Genomic DNA, 20904 nt, shown 5'->3' with positions numbered 1-20904 from the left:
ATATAAAATTCGTTCTTTACTACCAAATACCGTTGATGTGAGCTCCATATTGCCATAATCGAAAATTAATTTCAGTTTAGTTAGTGCTTAAGGCCGTACCCCCGAAAACTAGGCTCCAAAATTGGCACGTTTTCTACTCTCAATTTTCACAATGGGTCAAATAGCCCATATGACGTATCTTTATGAGGAAAAGCGCCACCTTGACTTGAACGCAAATTTTAATGTCATATTCGTAATCTACTCCCAAATGCCTTTCATTTGAGTCCCATATAGACATGGTCGGCTTATATGCCCATTTGGGGGTACTTGGGGGTGGGGCGACCTCCCATTACATGGATTTAATTTCCTATGCCATATTTGTAATCTACTGTCGAATACTTTTCATTTGAGGCCCACATGGACATGAACGTTGAATATATTTATTTAGAGGAGTTTTTGGGTTGGGTACTTGGACCCAAATTTTAATATGATATTCGTTTTCTTTTCTCCAATACATTTCATTTGATACACATATTGTGCCACTTTTGGTTTTGGATGGCGTTGTTTGGGTAAGGGGGAGGGACCATCTCCACCCGATATCTAAAACTTTTATAGCCTATGTTTCCTTCTAGACAAACTTACACAATCTGTGAAAAATTTAAGAAAATCGGTTCAACCATTTTTGATTCTACGAAACAAACAAAAAAACCGAGTGCCATATAGTCATGATGGATCATGTGCCCATTAAAGGTATTTTTTGGGGCAGTCTGATTTTGTATGCCAGATTCGTAATCTACTCCCGAATAGCTTTCGTTTGAGGCCCATATTGACATGAACGTCCAATATGTCTGTTTGGGGGAATTTTTGGGGTCGGGGCGGCCCGTTGGGTACTTAGACCCAAATTTTAATACCATATTCTTATTCTATTTTCCAATGCCTTTCATTTGATACCCATATTGTCCCGAACGGTCCTCTTTTGATTTTGGGTGGTGTTTTTGGGTAACGGGGGAGAGTCCGTCCCCCCTTCGAAATCAACAAATTATAGAGCCTTTTTCTCCTTCCTGGCCATATTCGCAATCTACTCCGGAATACCTTTCATTTGAGTCCCATATCGTCATGATCGCCGAAAAAAAACTATTTTAGGCGGTTTTGGGGGCTGGGGTGGCTCCCCCAGTTACTTGGACCCGATTTTTAATATGAAATTCGTACTCTACTCCTGAATACCTTTCATTTGAGTCCCATATTTTCCCGATTGGTCCACTTTTAATTTTGGGTAGGGCTTTTGGGGTAAGGGGGAGGTTCGCCCGCCTTGCGATATCAAAAATTATATAGCCTATGTTTCCTTTCGGACCAACCTACACAATCTGTGAAAATTTCAAGCTAATCGGTTTAGCCTTTTTTTGAGTCTATACGGAACAAACAAACAAACACAAATTTATTTTTATATATAAGAGAAGAAGATATCGGCCAAAGAACTTGACAAATGCGATACATGGTGGAGGCTATATAAGATGCGGTCCGGCCGAACTTGGCGCGCTTTTACTTATTGTTTATGATAATCTAATAATCATCAAAAGTAAAAGTAAGCCCTGTCTGGTTATTTTTACTCCACCTACTGATAATAAAACAATACCCATATCTTCCGATGTTATCTTCATATTCAAATACGGTAATTTGTGATGTTGAAAACACAGAGTGTTGGGTAATGAAATCTAAAAATATTCGAGCATATAAGAAATTGTTCTCAACCCAAGGGAGACATTAGTTTCCGACCAATATTGCAGCAGCAAACGTCATGTCATTTAGCTTTACCAATACCGCCAACAATACATCCTTCGACAAAGGTGCTAAAATATGGAGAGGATTGCAGGTCAAACCAGATTATGGGCCGCAGGATTCGATTGCAGGCATAGCCATAAAAGCAATGCTAGAACATCCCAATCATATTGGACAGGTATTGGGAACCAAATATAAATAATGTTCAAGCAAAACCTCCACTGGTACATTCCGTCATAACTTTCAGATTTGCCATCAAAGTGGTAAAGAGCTCAGGAATATAGAAATCGCCACCAAGGCCATACAAATTGCCCGACATTTTGAAAGACTTCAACTGAAGCAATGTGACATTATTGGACTGTGTGCTGCCAATACGGAAAATGTGGCTCCCCTATTCTTTGGAGCCTTGGCTGCTGGTCTTTCCATCAGCACCTTGGATTCCGACTACGATAAGGAGGGCATTAAAATGGTTTGCTCTTGCACCATGCCTCGCATGATTTTTTGTGATGGTGTGAATTATCAGCGCATACGTGAAGCCTTTGATGAATGTGGACTTGCCTCGAGCACTGTGATTACTCTCAATGATCATGTAGAGGGTGTTCCCAGCATTTTGGACTTCTTGGAGGAGAAAGTTAAACCCGAACAATATGAGTAAGTTAAACTAAAGTGAAAGTATAAACATAATTTGTGCCAGTAGCGCTTTGTTTTTCTTTACAGAGGTCCTATTTTGGAAAAGGGTGTCAACCAGGTGGCTGTAATTATCTGCACATCGGGAACCACAGGATTTCCCAAGGCAGTATGCATGTCCCATGCGGCACTTTTGGAATGTTATAATTCGTAAGTTCTATAACTAATATCCAGAAACAATTAAAAGCGTGCTAAGTTCGTCCGGGCCGAATCTTATGTACCCTCCACCGTGGATGGCATTTGTCGAGGTCTTTTCCCGGCCAACAAAGGATAAAAGACAAGAATTGCTATGATATTGAAGCTGTAATATCAAGTTATGGTCCGATTTGGACCATAATTGAATTGAGTGTAAGGGACCATCGAAGAAGTCATTGTGTAAAATTTCAGCCAAATCGAATAGGAATTTGTGCCCTTTAGGGGCTCAAGAAGTAAAATAAGGAGATTGGTTTATAGGTGAAGTGTATCAGACTGTAACCGTTTCATACCATATTTGACACGTATGTTGAAGGTCATGGAAGTAGCCGTTGTGCAAAATGCCAGCCAAATAGAAAAATAATTGCGCCCTCTAAAGGCTGAAGTAGTCAAAATCCCAGATCGGTTTATATGGCAGCTATATCAGGTCATAAACCGATTTACACTATATTTGCCACAATTGTTGGAAGTCATAACGAAACACGTCACGTAAAATTTTGAACCAAATCGGATAAGAATTGCGCCCTCTAGTGGCTCAAGAAGTGAAAACCCCAGAATAGATTATAGGGCAGCTCTATCAGGTCATGTACCGATTTCAACCATACTAAACATTGTTGTTAAAAGTCGCAACAAAATGTGTCATGCAAAATTTCAGCCAAATCGAATAGGAATTGCGCCCTCTAGTGGCTCAAAAAGTCAAGATGCAAGATCGGCTTATATGGCAGCTATATCAAGTCATGAACCGATTTAAACTATATTTGCCACAGTTATTGGAAGTCATAACTAAAAACGTCATGCTAAATTTCAGCTAAATAGGATAAGAATTGCGCCCTCTAGTGGCTCAAGAAGTCAAGATCCCAGATCGGTTTATATGACAGCTATACCAGGTTATGAACCAATTTCAACCAAAATTAGTACAGTTGTTGAATGTCATACAAAAACGATACGTGTAAAATTTTAGCTTAATATGATGTAACTTCTAGAGGGCGCAGAAGCAGAAGAAGTCAAGACCCAAGATCGGTTATGGGGCAGCTATATCAAACATGGACCGATATGGCCCATTTGCAATCTCAACTGACCTATACTAATTAAAAGTATTTGTGCAAAATTTCAAGCCGCTAGCTTTACTCCTTCGAAAGTTAGCGTGCTTGCGACAGACCGACGGATGGGCGGACGGACATGGCTAGATCGACTTAAAATGTCATGACGAAGTTAGGTTGCAGATATTAATCCGCTCCATGCCACTATGGGCATTCACCTAAGTCATTTCTATGGACATACACCTAAGGAATTTCGTGCTGACAACAAAATCCTTAATTGTTCTCCATAACAAGCCCCTATGTCGGTTCATGTCTGGTATTGTGTCCCTAACTAAGCGCCTAATGTTCCAACGTCGCGTCATCTTCCCTACACATGCTAGCACTTGCCGCACCCACTCCGCCTAAGTGAGCTCGTAGTGTGTGTCCCGTCACCGAAAGCTATACTGCCACTTCCTACTTCCTTTCAGTAATAGCCTCGATTTCTAACGATGTGGATCTCTTCATAAGGATTTTCGTCGTCCTTCCACTTATCTCACTATTCCAGAATGCTACATGAGCATTCGTCCTTAGCTCGGACTGCGTCGCCTCGAAAGGCTTCGCATTCACCAAGCTTACGAAGGGTAGTCCTTTGGCCTTCACTACCAAATCGTCGGCTCTTCCATTCACCCTTACTCCGCTCCGTGACATCCTCAGAGAAGGCATTAATCTATAGTTCTCTCCTACCAAGACTGTTCGCGACCTTATCATGCTGATTGTTAGTGTCGTGATGGCCAGTGTACCGTTCGAAAAGATGTTCAAACTCGACGCCCTCGCATTAACACCATGCCACCTCACGTATTCAGTAATCGCCCAGATCTCCGTCTGTAGGACTGTATTATGGTCCACAGTTAGAAACAGATTTCAGTTCCTGGATTCGCAAGCTTTGACCTATATGTGCATGAACTTCCAGATGGCAATACCAGAGATCCGTCAATTCCAGACTGGGCCGCTGGCAACAGTGCCTCACCCCCCCACCCACCCCCTTATCAAAATGTTCCAAAACGCCAGATCTCGGAGATGGGTGCAGCGATTTAAGCGAAATTTGGTATGCCACCTCATTGCACCTCAAACACAAGAAATTGGTATACAATTTTGGGGGAACGCCCCATCTCAAAACCCTCCCGAACGCTCATATTTACCGGCTGCGACAATATGGGTATCAAATGAAAGGTATTTCAGAGTAAAGTACAAACTTGGCATTAAAATGTCACCCTTGGTGTCGGGGAGTTCCCCACCCTTAAAAACACCACCCAACAAGACACTTTTACCGCTTTGGGCAATATGTTTATGAAATGAGAGGTACTTAAGAGTAAAGTACAAACTTGGCACACAAATGTCACCTTAAGTGTCAGGGGGTTCCCTACCCACAAAAACACCATCCAATAGGACACTTTATCGCTTTAGGCAATATGGGTATCAAATATAAAAATATATTCCTTGGTGTCTGAGGGGCCTCCCCACTCCCCAAAAAAAAACCATCCAGCAGGACACATTTACCGATTGGAACAATATGAATATCAAATGAAAGGTATTTAAAAGTATAATAAAAAGCTGATATAAAAATTTATTCCTTGGCATCTGAGGTGTCCCCCAAAAACCCCTCAATAGGGCATACTTACCAATTGGGACAATATGGGTATCAAATGAAAGGTTGAGTACACATCTGTTATAAAAATTTGGTTCAAGGTGTCTACGGGGCCTCTCCAACCCAAATATGGGTATAAAATGAAAGGTCTTTGAGAGTTGACCATGAATCTGATACACACATTTGGGACAGAGCCTGAGACCGGCGTACTCACCTCATACGCTTCAATAAGCCATGGAGTTCGATCGGGATAATAGAGAAACTAAGCGAAAGGTCTATGACAATAGAGTTCGAATCTAATGTCGATAGAAGAATTCAAGTATCTGAGTCACGTTTTGCCGTTCAGCAGGATATGTTGATTACGACAATAAAGGACTCAAATAAATTGCTTTTGGATTTTAGCGTCGGGGGACCGACCCTAAGCTCCTAATAGAAAGAACGCTAAACTGTCATGCAATCCACCTTCCACATCCTACAAACAAAAAAAATTAATTAAAAACAAGTAAAACTTTAAATCGAGATATCGGTCTACTTGGCAGAGTGGTTTAAAATTATAACAGAACACTACCGTAAAAATTTCAGGCAAATCGGATGAAAATTGAGGCTTCCTGGAGGCTCAAGAAGGCAAATCGGGAAATCGGTTTATATGGGAGCTGTATCAGGTTCTTGACCGATTCGAACTTGGCACAGTTGTTGGAAGTCATAACGGAACTCTATGTGCAAAATTTCAGCCAAATCGGACAGAAATTGCGGCATTCAGTGGCTCAAGAAATCAATCTGGAGATCGGTTTATATGGGAGCTATATCTAAATCTGAACCGATATAGCCCATTTGCAATCCCCATCGACCTACATTAATGTTAGGTATATGTGCAAATGAAAAATTCTCGTTTTATGAGCTCAATACTCTATATCGGGAGATAGGTCTATATGGCAGCTATATCCAAATATGCTCCGATCTGGATGATATTCAACAAAAAGGTTTAGAGGGGCACCAAATCTCGCTGTGCCAAATTTCATCGAAATAGGATGAAAAATGCTCCTATTATAGGCACTATGTCGAAAGATCGGTATATATGGCAGCTATATCCAAATATGGTCCGATCTGGACCACATTTGGAATGACTATGGTCCGATCTGGTCCACATTTGGAAGGAATATGGTCCGATCTGGACCACATTTGGAAGGAATATGGTCTACCAGAACACACTGTGCCAAATTTCATCGAAATCGGGTAATATTGGGATCTTTTATGGCCTCAGTACCCTATATTGGGAGATGGGGCGGTCGGTCTATATAAGGCAGCTGTATCCAAATGTAGGCCGATCTGAACCATACTTCACATGAAAGAGTAGGGGTCTACCAGAACTCCCTGTGCCAAATTGCATCGAAATCGGATGAAAAATTACCAAGGCTTTAAGTCTGGAAATCGGTCTATATAGCGGCTATTTATAACTAAAAGCCGATTTTGTGAGATCAAAAGAACAGGTTTAGATACAAAGAATACGAAGTCATCAAAAATGGTTTGCAAAATGTTTTATACCCAAGATATCTGCAAAATTGTAAATATCCAGCTTTTGGTTATAAATGGGTAAATACACGGGTATTTACCCAACTTAACGGGTAAATACCTTTTGGGCATTTACCCATCGCCCATCTCTACACATTATGCATGTATTTTTAAATCTCGTCAAGTTCTTTCTCTAGAATCCCAAATCATGCAAAGCGGTATAGGAGAAATCAAAGGCGTTCAATTTGTATCTCACACTGTTTTAAAGATATTGACCTACAGCAACAATTGCCTATGTCCAATCCCATGTCTTTCCCTACAAATGTCTAACACATTTTATACCCCTACGATCAACAGGTAAAAAATTGTAGACTCATTTCCAATTTTTTGCCGTTTGGCCCACTGTGCGTCGTGTAGTTAACGGTTTTATATTCCTTCTCCAAACAGCTGATTTTAACTTTGTCGATTTGCGTTTAAAGTGGCTACAAAATACCAAAATCGATAACTTTTCTGTCATCTCTGTTAGACTAAACGATTTTCGTTAATCATAGTTTGTGAATCGGTATGTTGGCACTATTGATTTTAACTTTGAAATTCAAATTTACACCACTACTGTGGTACAGGGTATAATAACTTAGTGAATTAGTTTGTAACACCCAGAAGGAAGAGAGATAGACCCATTGATAAGTATACCGATCGACTCAGAATCACTTTCTGATTCGATTTAGCTATGTCCGTCCGTCTGTCTGTCCGCCTGTCCATGTTAATTTATGTACAAAGTACAGGTCGCAGTTTTCATTCGATCGTCTTCAAATTTGGTACAGGCATGTTTTTCGGCCTAGGGACGAACCCTATTGAAATTGGAATAAATCGGTTCAGATCTGGATATAGCTCCCATATATATGTTCGTCCGATTTTCAGTAATAGTTCAATAAATTTGTTAACCGATTCTCTCGAAATTTGGCAGGAAGGATTTTTTTTAACGACTGTCGACATTACTGGTGAATTTCACGGAAATCGGTTCAGATTTGTATATAATTCTCATATATATATATTGCGCGATTTTCACTCCTAGAGCCACAGCAAGTATATTTATAGACCAATCTTGTCAAAATATTGCACTACGCTTTCCTCGATGACTATCACAATATTCATAGAGTTTGGTCAAAATCGGTTCAGATTTAGATATAGCTCTCATATACATATGTTCGTTCGTATGTTTCCAGTAATATTGCATTAAAATTGTCTTTTGTTAACCGATTTTCTCGAAATTCGGAAGGAGGGATTTTCTCTCGACTCTCAATATTACTGGTGAATTTCATGGAAATCGGTTCAGATTTAGATATAGCTCTCGTGTATATATATCGCCCGATTTTAACTTCTACAGTCACAGCAAGCCGATTTATTGATCCATCCTGCCAAAATTTTTCAAAACGCTTTCCTCGACGACTGCCACAGTATCTGAGAAGTTTGCTCGAAATCGGTTCAGATTTAGATATAGCTCTCATATATATGTTCGTCTGATTTTGGGTAATTTGCCATAATGCTCGCCGAAGTCCATCAAAATTGGTTCAGAATTGGATATAGGTCCCACATTGTTCATATAGCGTAGGTGTAGGGTATTAGACGGTCGGCACCGCCCGACTTTTGCCCTTCCTTACTGATTTATATCTAAAATTGCTTTTTTTGGTTTTTTTTTTTTTTGTTTTTCTTGCAGCACTGATTTTTTGAACAGAAGATTATTTAGCTTCAGTTCCCTCAACTGGCTGACGGGCATATTAGCTCTAATACACGGTACAATAAGTCGTGTTACTCGCATTTCATCTGAGAAACCATTCAGTCCAGAGGATTTTTTTGAAATTATTCAACAACACAAAGTGAACATCTTCCTAGCGCCTCCATCTCAATTGGCATTGGCTTTAACTTCGAACGCCATCGGCGAAAGTGATCTCTCAAGTCTTGACTACATTATCATGGGTGGATGCGCCATACCCTACGCCCTCATCGAGAAATTTATGAAGTACGCCCCACAAACCATATTCTATGGCGGATATGCCACAAGTGAGACATGTTGCGTCATAGCCTCAGGAGTATGTGAATCCAGTAATGCAGTTGGTACGATTGGACCAAATGTTGAAATAAAAATCATTGATAATGACAATGGCAAACTTTTGGGCCCCAACGAGTTAGGGGAGATATGTGTTCGTTCAAGACTTCCCTGGGCAGGTTATTATAAAAATCCGGAACTCACCCGTGCCATATACGATTCCGAAGGTTGGATATACACTGGCGATAATGGCCACATCAATGATGAAGGCAAATTGTTTCTAAGCGAACGTAAGGTTGATATTCGAAAATACGCTGGCTTCCATTTCTCTCCCAGCGACATAGAGAAGGTCATCATCGAATTGCCTCAGGTGGCTGATGTTTGTGTTGTGGGTATACCCGAGGGTGTATTTGGCCATTTACCAGCCGCCGCTGTAATAAAACGAGCTGAAAGCATCATTGACGAAAGGGAAATCTATCAGCATGTGGTCAATCGAATGCAGAATTTTGAACATTTACGTGGTGGTGTTTACTTCTTCGAAAGCCTACCTCGAACATTGACGGGAAAAACTTTACGCCGCCAAGTTGTTGAGATGTGCGTGGAATTGAGGCAGGCAAAAACTGCAAACGTGTTCAAATAATTTCTACATAACGAGAACCTAAATGAGTAGGATACGATAGCATGGCTTATGATATTGGTTTGCCCAAAAAGTAATTGCGGATTTTTTAAAAGAAAGTAAATGCATTTTTAATAAAACTTTGAATGAACTTTAATCAAATATACGTTTTTTACACTTTTTTTCTAAAGCAAGCTAAAAGTAACAGCTGATAACTGACAGAAGAAAGAATGCAATTACAGAGTCACAAGCTGTGAAAAAATTTGTCAACGTGGACTATATGAAAAATCCGCAATTACTTTTTGGGCAACCCATATATCAACATAGACTAAGTTTTAATCTTGTGTTTATTGTTATAATATGACGTAAAAATAAGGACTTGTGACAAATAAACAATCATAAAACTCCATTTTTGAACTTTTGCCTTTGAACAGTTAGTATTTTTATACCCGCCACCGAAGGATTGGGGCATATTCATTTCGTCATTCCGTTTGCAACACATCGAAAAATCCATTTCCGACTCTATAAAGCATATATTCTCGATCACCGTAAAAATCTAAGACGATCAAGCCATGTCCGTCCGTCTGTCCATCCGTCATTCCATCTGTCTTTTGAAATCACGCTACAGCCTTTAAAAATAGAGATATTGAGCTGAAACTTTGCACAGATTATTTTTTGTCCATAAGCAGGTCAAGTTCGAAAATGGGCTGAAAAGGCGCATTTATTGTCTGATTTTGCCAAAATTTGGGACAGTGAGTTGTGTTGGGCCCTTCGAAATTTTTCTCTAATTTGGCTCCGATCGGTCCTGATTTGGAAATAGCTGCCATATAGACCGATCTCTCGATTTAAGGCTTTGGGCCCATAAAAGGAAATGCGCTTTTTTTGGGCCCAAAGCCTTGTCCGATGTCTCAGAAATTTGGGACAGTAAATTGCGTTAGAACCTTCAACCTCCTTAACCGATTTTGCTGAAATTTGGGACAATGAGTTGCGTCAGGCCCTTCGACATCTTTCTGCAAGTTGGCTCAGATCGGTCCAGTTTTGTATATAGCTGCCATATAGACCGATCTCTCGATTTAAGGCTTTGGGTCCATAAAAGGAAATGCGCTTTTTTTGGGCCCAAAGCCTTGTCCGATGTATCAGAAATTGGGGACAGTAAATTGCGTTAGAACCTTCAACCTCCTTCTGCAATTTGGTACAGATCGATTCAGATTTGAATATAGCTGCCATATAGACCGATTTCTCGATTTAAGGCTTTGGCCCCATAAAAGGCGCATTTATTGTCGGATGTCGCCGAAATTTGGGACAATGAGTTGAGTTAGGTCTTTCGACATCCTTCGCCAAGTTGGCCCAGATCGGTTCAGATTTGGATAGAGCTGTCATATAGACCGATCCGCCGATTTAGGGTCTAAGGCCCGTAAATGCCACATTTATTAACCGATTTTGCTGAAATTTCGGACAGTGAGTTGCGTCAGGCCCTTCGACATCTTTCTGCAAGTTGGCCCAGATCGGTCCAGTTTTGGATATAGCTGCCGTATTGCCCGATCTCCCGATTTAAGGCTTTGGGTCCATAAAAGGAAATGCGCCTTCTATGGGCCCAAAGCCTTGTCCGATGTCTCCGAAATTTGGGATAGTAAATTGCGTTAGGATCTTCAACCTCCTTCTGCAATTTGGTTCAGATCGGTTCAGATTTGGATATAGCTGCCATATAGACCGATTTCTCGATTTAAGGCTTTGGCCCCATAAAAGGCGCATTTATTGTCGGATGTCGCCGAAATTTGGGACAATGAGTTGAGTTAGGTCTTTCGACATCCTTCGCCAAGTTGGCCCAGATCGGTTCAGATTTGGATAGAGCTGTCATATAGACCGATCCGCCGATTTAGGGTCTAAGGCCCGTAAATGCCACATTTATTAACCGATTTTGCTGAAATTTGGGACAGTGAGTTGTGTTAGGCCCTTAGACATCTTTCTGCAATTTGGTTCAGATCGGTTTAGATTTGGATATAGCTGTCATATAGAACGGTCTCTCGATTTAAGGTTTTGGACGCATAAAAGGCGCATTTATTGTCGGATGTCGCCGAAATTTTGGGACAGTGAGATGTGTAAGGACCTTTGACACTCTTCTTCAATTTGGCTTAGATCGGTCAAGATTTGGATATAGCTGCCATATAGGCCGATCTCTCGATTCAAGTTCTTGGCCCCATAAAAGGCGCATTTATTATCCAATTTCACTAAAATTTGACTCAATGACTTATGTTAGGCTTTTCGACATACGTGTCCTGTATGGTTCACATCGGTCCATATATGGATATAGCTGCCAAAAAGACCAATATTCTGCCAAACCAGACCATATTTGGTTATAGTTGCTATGGGTGCATAAATAATGAATTTTTTACAGGACTATGACGAAATGTGGCATATATCTAACCCGTGGTGGTATGAATCTAAAATTCGGCCCGGCCGAACTTTTTTTTTCTCAATTTTGACAATTTTTCACGAAAAAGACCTGGCAGCACTGACTAAACTCTGCCTCAGTAGTAATACAATGTTTTTTTTTCATAATTTTAATGATCATCAAAAGTAAAAGTAAGCCCTGTCTGGTCTTTGTTATTCTACCTACTGATAATATAACAATACACACATCTTCAGATGTTATCTTCATATACAGACATTGGTGGAAAAAATAATGGGGACAACAGTCACTAAGAATAACAATGAACGACAAGAGTAAGAAAACATGGTCAATTCTGACGTGTTGAATTTTCAACCAAATAGGATATGAATTTCGCCCTCTAGAAGCTCAAGAAGTCTTCTTGGGAAATCGGTTTACATGGTGGTGTTTTATCAGGTTATGGACCGATTTAGACCATACTAGGCACAAAACAATGTGTGTAAAATTTCAGCCAAATCGGGTAAGAATTCTGCTCTTTAGAAGGTTAAGAAATCTAATCGGGAGATCGGTTTATATGGCAGCCTTATCAGGTTATAAACCAATTCGGACCACAGACATTGCACAGTTGTTGGAAGTCATACCAAAACGTCACGTGCAAAATTTCAGCCACATCGGATTAGAATTGCGCCCTCTTGAGGCTTAATAAGCCAAGATCCATGTTCGGTTTATATGTCAGCTATATCAAAACATGGACCGATTTGGTCCATTTACAATTCCAACGGATCTACACCAATACGAGGTGTTTGTGCAAAATTTCAAGCGCCAGAGGGACGGACATGCCTAGATCGACTGAAAATGTCATGGCGATCAAGAATATTTATACTTATGGGGTCTTAGACGCCTATTTCGAGGTGTTACAAACGGAAAGACGATATTCGTATACCCCCATGCGATGGTGGAGGGTATAAAAGCAAGACAATTCTATCGAGAAAATCATCCTACCGAGCATCCGTGATATATTGTAGATGACATTTAATATCAAATTTAAGTTCACCGTTCAAAGTTCAATACGTCTACGAATAATCAGGTTCAGCCTTTTGCAGAAGTAACCACGTTTTCTTACTCTATCCCTAATATTTTTTCCACCACTGTATATGGTTATTTGTGATGTTGAAGATACAGAGTGAGTTAGCGATTGTGCCCATGTAAACATACCATAAACGTATGTTACGTAACGAAATCTAAAAATATGCGAGCATATAAGAAATTGTTCTTAATCCAAAGGTGACATTAGTTTCCGACCATTATCGTAGCAGCAAACATCATGTCATTTAACTTTACCGATACCGCCAACAATACATCCTTCGACCAAGATGCTAAAATATGGAGAGGTTTACAGGTCAAACCAAATTATGGGCCGCAGGATTCGATTGGAGGCATAGCCATAAAAGCAATGCTAGAACATCCCAATCATATTGGACAGGTATTGGGAACCAAATATAAATAATGTTCAAGCAAAACCTCCACTGGTACATTCCGTCATAACTTTCAGATTTGCCATCAAAGTGGTAAAGAGCTCAGGAATATAGAAATCGCCACCAAGGCCATACAAATTGCTCGACATTTTGAAAGGCTTCAACTGAAGCAATGCGACATTATTGGACTGTGTGCTGCCAATACGGAAAATGTGGCTCCCCTGTTCTTTGGAGCTTTGGCTGCTGGTCTTTCCATCAGCACTTTGGATCCCAGTTACGATAAGGAGGGCATTAAAACGATTTATTCTTGCACCATGCCTCACATGATTTTTTGCGATGGTGTGAATTATCAGCGCATACGTCAAGCCTTTGATGAATGTGGATTATCTTCGAGCATTGTGATTACTCTCAATGATCATATAGAGGGTGTTCCCAGCATTTTGGACTTCTTGGAGGAGAAAGTTAAACCCGAACAATATGAGTAAGTTAAACTAATGTGAAAGTATAAAACCCAATTTGTGTTAATAGCGCTTTTTTTTCTTTAAAGAGGTCCTATTTTGGAAAAGGGTCTTAACCAGGTGGCTGTAATTGTCTGCACATCAGGAACCACAGGATTTCCCAAGGCAGTGTGCATATCCCATGCGGCACTATTGGAATGTTTTAATTCGTAAGTTCTATAACTATATAAAGAAAAAAGTAAAAAGGCGTTAAGCTCGGCCGAGCCGAACTTTGGATACCCACCAGCTGGGGTATATATGTAAACCCCCTACGTCACAATCCGCTGAAAATTGGATAACTTATGCTCCCAAATTCGACACGAATATTTAGTGGTACAAGGCTTTGTTCAATTTTCTAGAACAAAACATTGGTCTTTTTAGCAGCCATATCGAAAATATAGACCAATCTGAACCATATACGATAGGGACGTCGAAAACCCTAACATAAGTCACTGTGTCAAATTTCAGCGAAATCGGATAATAAATGTGCCTTTTATGGGGCCAAGACTTTAAATCGAGAGATCGGTCTATATGACAACAATATCCAAATTTGAACCGATTTGGGTCAAAAAAAAAATTTAAATGTTGAAGGGCCTAACACAATTCACTGTCGCAAATTTCAGGGACATTGGACAACAAATGCGCCTTTTATGGGTCCAAAACCTTAAATCGAGAGATCGGTCTATATGCCAGCTAAATGCAAATCTGGACCGATTTAGCCATAACCAAATATAGACCAATCTGAACGATACGGACGTCGAAAAACCTACCATAAGTCACTGTGTCAAATTTCAGCAAAATCGGATGGGGCCAAAACTTTAAATAGAGAGACCAGTCTATATGGCAACAATATCCAAATCTGAACCGATCTGGGCCAAATTGGAGAAGGATGTCGAAGGGCCTAACACAACTCACTGTCCGAAATTTCGGCGAAATCGGACAATAAATGCGCCTTTTATGGGCCAAAAACCTTAAATGGAGACATCGCTCTATATGGCAGCTATATCCAAATTTGAACCGATCTGAGCCAAATACAATCTAAATGTTAAAGGGCCTAACACAACTCACTGTCCCAAATTTCAGCAAAATCGGATACTAAATGTGGCTATATGACAGCTATATCCAAATCTGGACCGATTTAGGGAAAATTGAAGAAGGATGTCGACTGGCCTAACACAACTCACTGTCCCATATTTCAGCTAATTCGGATAATAAATGTGGGTTTTATGGGCCTAAGACCCTAAATCGGTGGATCGGCCTATATGGCAGCTATATCCAAATTTGAACCGATTTGAGCCAAATTGAAGAAGGATGTCGAGTGGCCTAACACAACTCACTGTCCCAATTTTCAGCAAAATCAGACAATAAATGTGGCTTTTATGGACCTAAGACCCTAAATCGGCGAGGAATATATCAAGATATAGTCCGACATAGCCCAACTTCGAACTTAACCTGCTTATGGACAAAAAAAGTATCTGTGCAAGTTTCTCTATTTTGAAAGACTGTAGCATAATTTCACTGACAGACGGACGGACATGGCTGGATCGTCTTAGATGTTTACGCTGATCAAGAATATATATTTTATAGGGTCGGAAATCGATATTTCGATGTGTTGCAAATGGAATGACAAAATGAATATACCCCTCATCCTTCGGTGGTGGATATAAAAAGGGGAAGGGGAAAGGACGGAGCCTTGTGGCACACCTGCGGTCAATGTATACTAATCGGATGAAAACCCATCCACAACGACTCGTATTATGCGATCTCTGAGAAAGCTTGATATAAATCGAACAAAGTTGTTACCGATTCCAAAAGCGACAAGCTTTGATAAAAGTGCATCGTACCAGACCCTATCAAATGCCTCGGAGATATCCAAAGCCACAATCTTACTCTCATCAAACTGGTGGATAGAGCGTCTCTGCAATTGGCCACTAATTGGCAGGGTTCTTCGCCTCACCTTATTTGGGGATGGGCTGAACGTTCGCAATCTTCCAACACGTGGGGAAAACTCCCGCACGGTAAGTAAGTTCGAAAAGGTTGCGTAGTGGACGAGCAAGCGTCGAAGAACACTTACAAAGGACCGGGTGTTGATATACCGTCCGGGCCCGAAGATTTATTAACGTTGAGATCCGCAAGGACCCTTTTAACTCCACGTTTTCGAAGAATATCTGAGGCATCGAACAAGGTACACTATCAATAACGGGAATTGGTTGATTGCCAAACGGCAAGGAAGAATTCAGTAGTTGCATCAGGACATTCTGCGCGGTGAAAAACTCGGCGTATTGACCCTCCGGAGTCGTATGTCACGCATGGGAAAGCCAAGAGGAGTTGTGGTTCTATGCTCACAATGGCAGCAACAACGATTTTACCGTTCTGAAAATCCTCTAAGATTGTAGTAATTGAGTCAGAAAGGAAGTCAAAGTCGCTTAAGGAAACCTCCCTTTCCGAGTTTGGACTTCGATACAAAAATCCGAAGTAAAGTACGTGTGTTCCAATCCTAATCCTTGAACCCAAATGGAATTAAATTCCGGGTCTTGTGAGCCCAAGTGTTGCTGCCTTTGGAACACTATGCAAATTTGCAAATTTTGCCCATGAACGTTCCACTAAGAAACAGGGCAAACTTCCCACACATCAATGAGTGCAGTCCGATTTTTGGTTTAAGCTCAATGATAAGAGGGCCTCCTTTTTATAGCCGAACGGCGTGACGCAGTGCGACACCTCTTTGGAGAGAAGTTTTACATGGCATAGTACCTCACAAGTGTTGCCAGCATTAGGAAGGGAAAACCACCGCTGAAAATTTTTACTGATGGTCTCGCCAGGATTCGAATCCTGGCGTTCTGCGTCATAGGCGGACATACTAACCTCTGCGCTACGGTGGCCTCCGTGGAACACTATATCATTAATATATTAGGTTGCCCAAAAAGTAATTGCGGATTTTTTAAAAGAAAGTAAATGCATTTTTAATAAAACTTAGAATGAACTTTAATCAAATATACTTTTTTTACATTTTTTTTCTAAAGCAAGCTTAAAGAAACAGCTGATACCTGACAGAAAAAAGAATGCAATTACAGAGTCACAAGCTGTGAAAAAATTTGTCAACGCCGACTATATGAAAAATCCGCAATTACTTTTTGGGCAACCCAATATTAATACTAGCCGAACAGGGCCCGCTCCCCTGCACCTTCTTTAACTCTCTAATATCTTTTTTGGGTTGGGACACTACGTCCTGAATGTGTATATCGAATTCGTGCCACTATAGCCTATGTCCGCCTATAACGCTGAATGCTGGCGATAACATCGGACAAAATTTAAAGCGGTGGTTATCCCCTCTTAATGCTGGCGACATTTGCCATGCATGACCAAATTCTCTCCAAAGCGGTGTCGCACTGCAGCACGCCATTCGGACTAGGCTATAAAAAAAAGTCCCCTATCATTGAGATTAAACTTGAATCGGAAAGTTTTCATTGATGTGTGAAAAGTGCGCGCCTTCTCGGTTCCTGGGTTAATTTTTACTCCATTCCCAAATACCTTTCTTTTGAATTCTATTTGTAAATATTTCCGGTTTAGAGAGACACTTGGCGCTTAATGTAAATATACGCTTCGTGCTCTACTTTTAAATGAATTTTATATGAGCCCCATAATGGCATGATCTGTAAATAAATTCCGTTTGAGAGTGGGGTGGACCCCAGGGACTTTGTTCCGAAAAAGAGTATCAATTTCACCGAAAATCAATCAATTTAAACATCAAACAGCTTTTTCGTTTGAGCTGCATATTGTCGTGATTGGTCTATATACCCATAGAGCGGGTTTTGGACGGCCCCCGACCCCAACAATAGAAATCATGTTTTGAACGAATCCCATTATCAATCTCCGAGATCTGGTGTAATGAGAAGTGCTTTTTAGGGGAGGCATGGCACTCAGACATTTCAACTCAAATATGGATATCAAATTCGTGCTGCACTCCCAAATCCATTCAATGTTAGCCCCATATTGCCATGGTCGGTAAATACGAACTGGAGTGTGTGTTTGGGGCTGGGGCGGCCACCGGCACTTTGCCCTGAAAATAGATACCAAATTCGTTATTTACTTCCAAATACCCTTGATTTGAGCTCCATATTGCCATAATCGGAAATTAGGTTCAGTTTAGGAGGTGCTTTAGGGCGTACCCTCAAACACTTGGCTCCAAAATTGGATATTAAATTCATTTTCTACTCTCAAATACCTTTCATTTGAGACTCATATTGTCATAATGGGTCAATCAACCTATTTGATTTACAATATTTTTGAAAGGAAAAGCGCCACCTAGACTTGAACAAATTTGCGTTCATATCATATTCGTAATCTACTCCCAAATACCTTTAATTTGAGTCCCATATAGATATGGTCGGCTTATATGCCCATTTGGGGGTATTTGGGGGTGGGGAGACCTCCCATTACTTGGACCTAATTTCTTATACCATATTTGTAATCTTTTGTCGAATACTTTTCATTTGAGGCCCCTATTGACATGAACGTCGAATATATCTGTTTAGAGGAGTTTTTGGGTTGGGGAGGCCCGCTGGGTACTTGGAACCAAATTTTAGAATTATTCGTTTTCTAGTCTCCAATACCTTTCATCAGATACCCATATTTTGCCTATCGGTCCACTTTGGGTTTTCGATGGCGTTGTTGGGATAAGGGGGAGGGACCGCCTCCACCCGATATCTAAAACTTTTATAGCCCATGTTTCCTTCTAGACAAACTTACACAATCTGTGAAAATTTTAAGAAAATCGGTTCAGCCATTTTCGATTCTACGGAACAAACAAAAAAAACCGAGTGTCATATAGTCATGATGGGTCATGTGCCCATTAAAGGTATTTTTGGGGCTACTACTACTCCCGAATACCTTTCATTCGAGGTCCATATTGACATGAACGTCTGACATGAATATGTCTGTTTGGGGGAATTTTGGGGTCGGGGCGGCCCTTTGAGTACTTAGACCCAAATTTTAATACCATATTCGTAATCTATTTTCCAATGCCTTTCATTTGATACCCATATTGTACCGATCGGTCCACTTGTGATTTTGGGTGGTGTTTCTGGGTAACGGGGGAGAGTCCGCCCACTTCCGAAATCAACAAATTATAAAGTCTATTTCTCCTTCCTGACCATATTCGCAATCTACGCCCGAATACCTTTCATCAGAGTCCCATATTGTCATGATCGTCCAAAAAAACTATTTTAGGGGGTTTTGAGGTTGGGGCGGCCCCCCAGTTAATTGGATCCAATGTTTAATATGAAATTTGTGCTCAACTCCAGAATACCTTTCATTTGAGTCCCTTTTTGTACCGATCGGTCCACTCTTATTTTTGGATAGTACTTTTGGGGTAAGGGGGAGGGTCCGCCCCCCTTCTGATATTAAATATGATATTATTCGTGCTCAACTCCAGCATACCTTTCATTTGAGTCCCTTATTGTACCGATCGGTCCACTTTTATTTTTGGATAGTACTTTTGGGGTAAGGGGGAGGGTCCGCCCTCCGTCTGATATTAAAAAATTATAAAGCCTATGTTTCCTTCCAGACCAACCTACACAATCTGTGAAAATTTCAAAGTAATCGGTTTAGCCGTTTTTGAGTCTATACGGAACAAACAAACAAACCGGCAAACAAACAAACAGAAATTCAATTTTATATATAAAGAAAGAAGATTCAGATTCAGAATAAGCTGATAGGCCAAGCATATTCTTTCAAAGTTGTAAAAATACATTCATTAAAACATGTTTCAATTCAACAAATGTTTTGTTTCTTTTCTTTTTATCTATTCCAGCATGAATTTTTTGAACAAAAGATTTCTTTGCTTCAGTTCTCTCTACTGGCTGACGGGCATATTAACTCTTATGCACGGTACAATTGGTCAAGCGATTCGCATTACATCTGAGAAAACATTCAATCCGGAGGACTTTTTTGAAATTATCCAACAACACAAAGTGGAAATCTTCTTAGGACCTCCATCCCAATTGGCATTGGCTTTAACTTCGAACGCCATCAGCGAAAGTGATCTCTCAAGTCTTGACTACATTATCACGGGTGGAGGTTTCATATCTTACCCCCTCATCGACAAATTTAAAAAGTACGCCCCAAAAACCATTTTCTATGGCGGATATTCCTCAAGTGAGACATGTTGTGCCATAGCGGCAGGCATATGTGAACCCAGTAATGCAGTTGGTACGATTGGACAAAATGTTGAAATAAAAATCATTGATAATGACAATGGCAAACTTTTGGGCCCCAACGAGTTAGGGGAGATATGTGTTCGTTCAAAATTTCCCTGGGCAGGTTATTATAAAAATCCGGAACTCACCCGAACCATATACGATTCGGAAGGTTGGATATACACTGGCGATAATGGCTACATCAATGATGAAGGCAAATTGTTTCTAAGCGATCGTAAGGTTGATATTCGAAAATTCGATAACTTCCATTTCTCTCCCAGCGACATAGAGAAGGTCATCATCGAATTGCCACAGGTGGCTGATGTCTGCGTTGTGGGTATACCCGACAGTGTACATGGCCATTTACCAGCCGCCGCTGTAATAAAACGAGCTGAAAGCATCATTGACGAAAGGGAAATCTATCAGCATGTGGTCAATCGAATGCAGAATTTTGAGCATTTACGTGGTGGTGTTTACTTCTTCGAAAGCCTACCTCGAACAGTGACGGGAAAAACTTTACGCCGCCAAGTCGTTGGGATGTGCGTGGAATTGAGTCACACAACAACTGCGAACGTGTTCAAATAATTTCTATAGAAGAAACCCCAAATTAGTAGAATTCGATAGCATGGCTTTTGAAATGTCAACACAGATTAAGTTTTAATCTTGTTTTAAATGTTATCATGTGACGTACAAATATAGACTTATGACAGGCAAAAAATCATAAAACTGCATTTTTGACTTTTTACTTTTGCACGGTTAGTATAGTCCGATTTAATCCATATTTAGGTCAAATGTCAGGAAGCCTAAAACTACTCACCGATACAAATTTCGGCGAAATCGGTTAAAAAATAAAGCTTTTATGGGCTTTAGACCCATTAT

The 20904-nt window shown here is 40.5% G+C and overlaps 2 protein-coding genes across 2 annotated transcripts; both read left to right on the top strand.

The window, feature by feature from the left end:
• The first annotated feature begins 1774 nt into the window (after positions 1-1774).
• On the top strand, positions 1775-9494 carry LOC106086930 (probable 4-coumarate--CoA ligase 3). The gene is made up of 4 exons (XM_059369133.1): positions 1775-1933; positions 2003-2406; positions 2473-2592; positions 8525-9494. Exons 1-4 carry the CDS (start codon positions 1775-1777, stop codon positions 9492-9494), a joined length of 1653 nt encoding a protein of 550 aa, XP_059225116.1.
• A 3755-nt stretch (positions 9495-13249) lies between these two features.
• Positions 13250-20751, top strand: LOC106086929 (uncharacterized). Its single transcript, XM_013251747.2, has 4 exons — positions 13250-13342; positions 13412-13815; positions 13882-14001; positions 19641-20751. Exons 1-4 carry the CDS (start codon positions 13313-13315, stop codon positions 20608-20610), a joined length of 1524 nt encoding a protein of 507 aa, XP_013107201.2. The 5' UTR covers positions 13250-13312; the 3' UTR covers positions 20611-20751.
• The last annotated feature ends 153 nt before the right edge of the window (positions 20752-20904 follow it).

The sequence above is a fragment of the Stomoxys calcitrans genome, chromosome 1 (genome assembly GCF_963082655.1).
Source record: "Stomoxys calcitrans chromosome 1, idStoCalc2.1, whole genome shotgun sequence".
Classification (NCBI taxonomy): domain Eukaryota; kingdom Metazoa; phylum Arthropoda; class Insecta; order Diptera; family Muscidae; genus Stomoxys; species Stomoxys calcitrans.
This window is presented reverse-complemented; position numbering and strand designations above follow the sequence as displayed.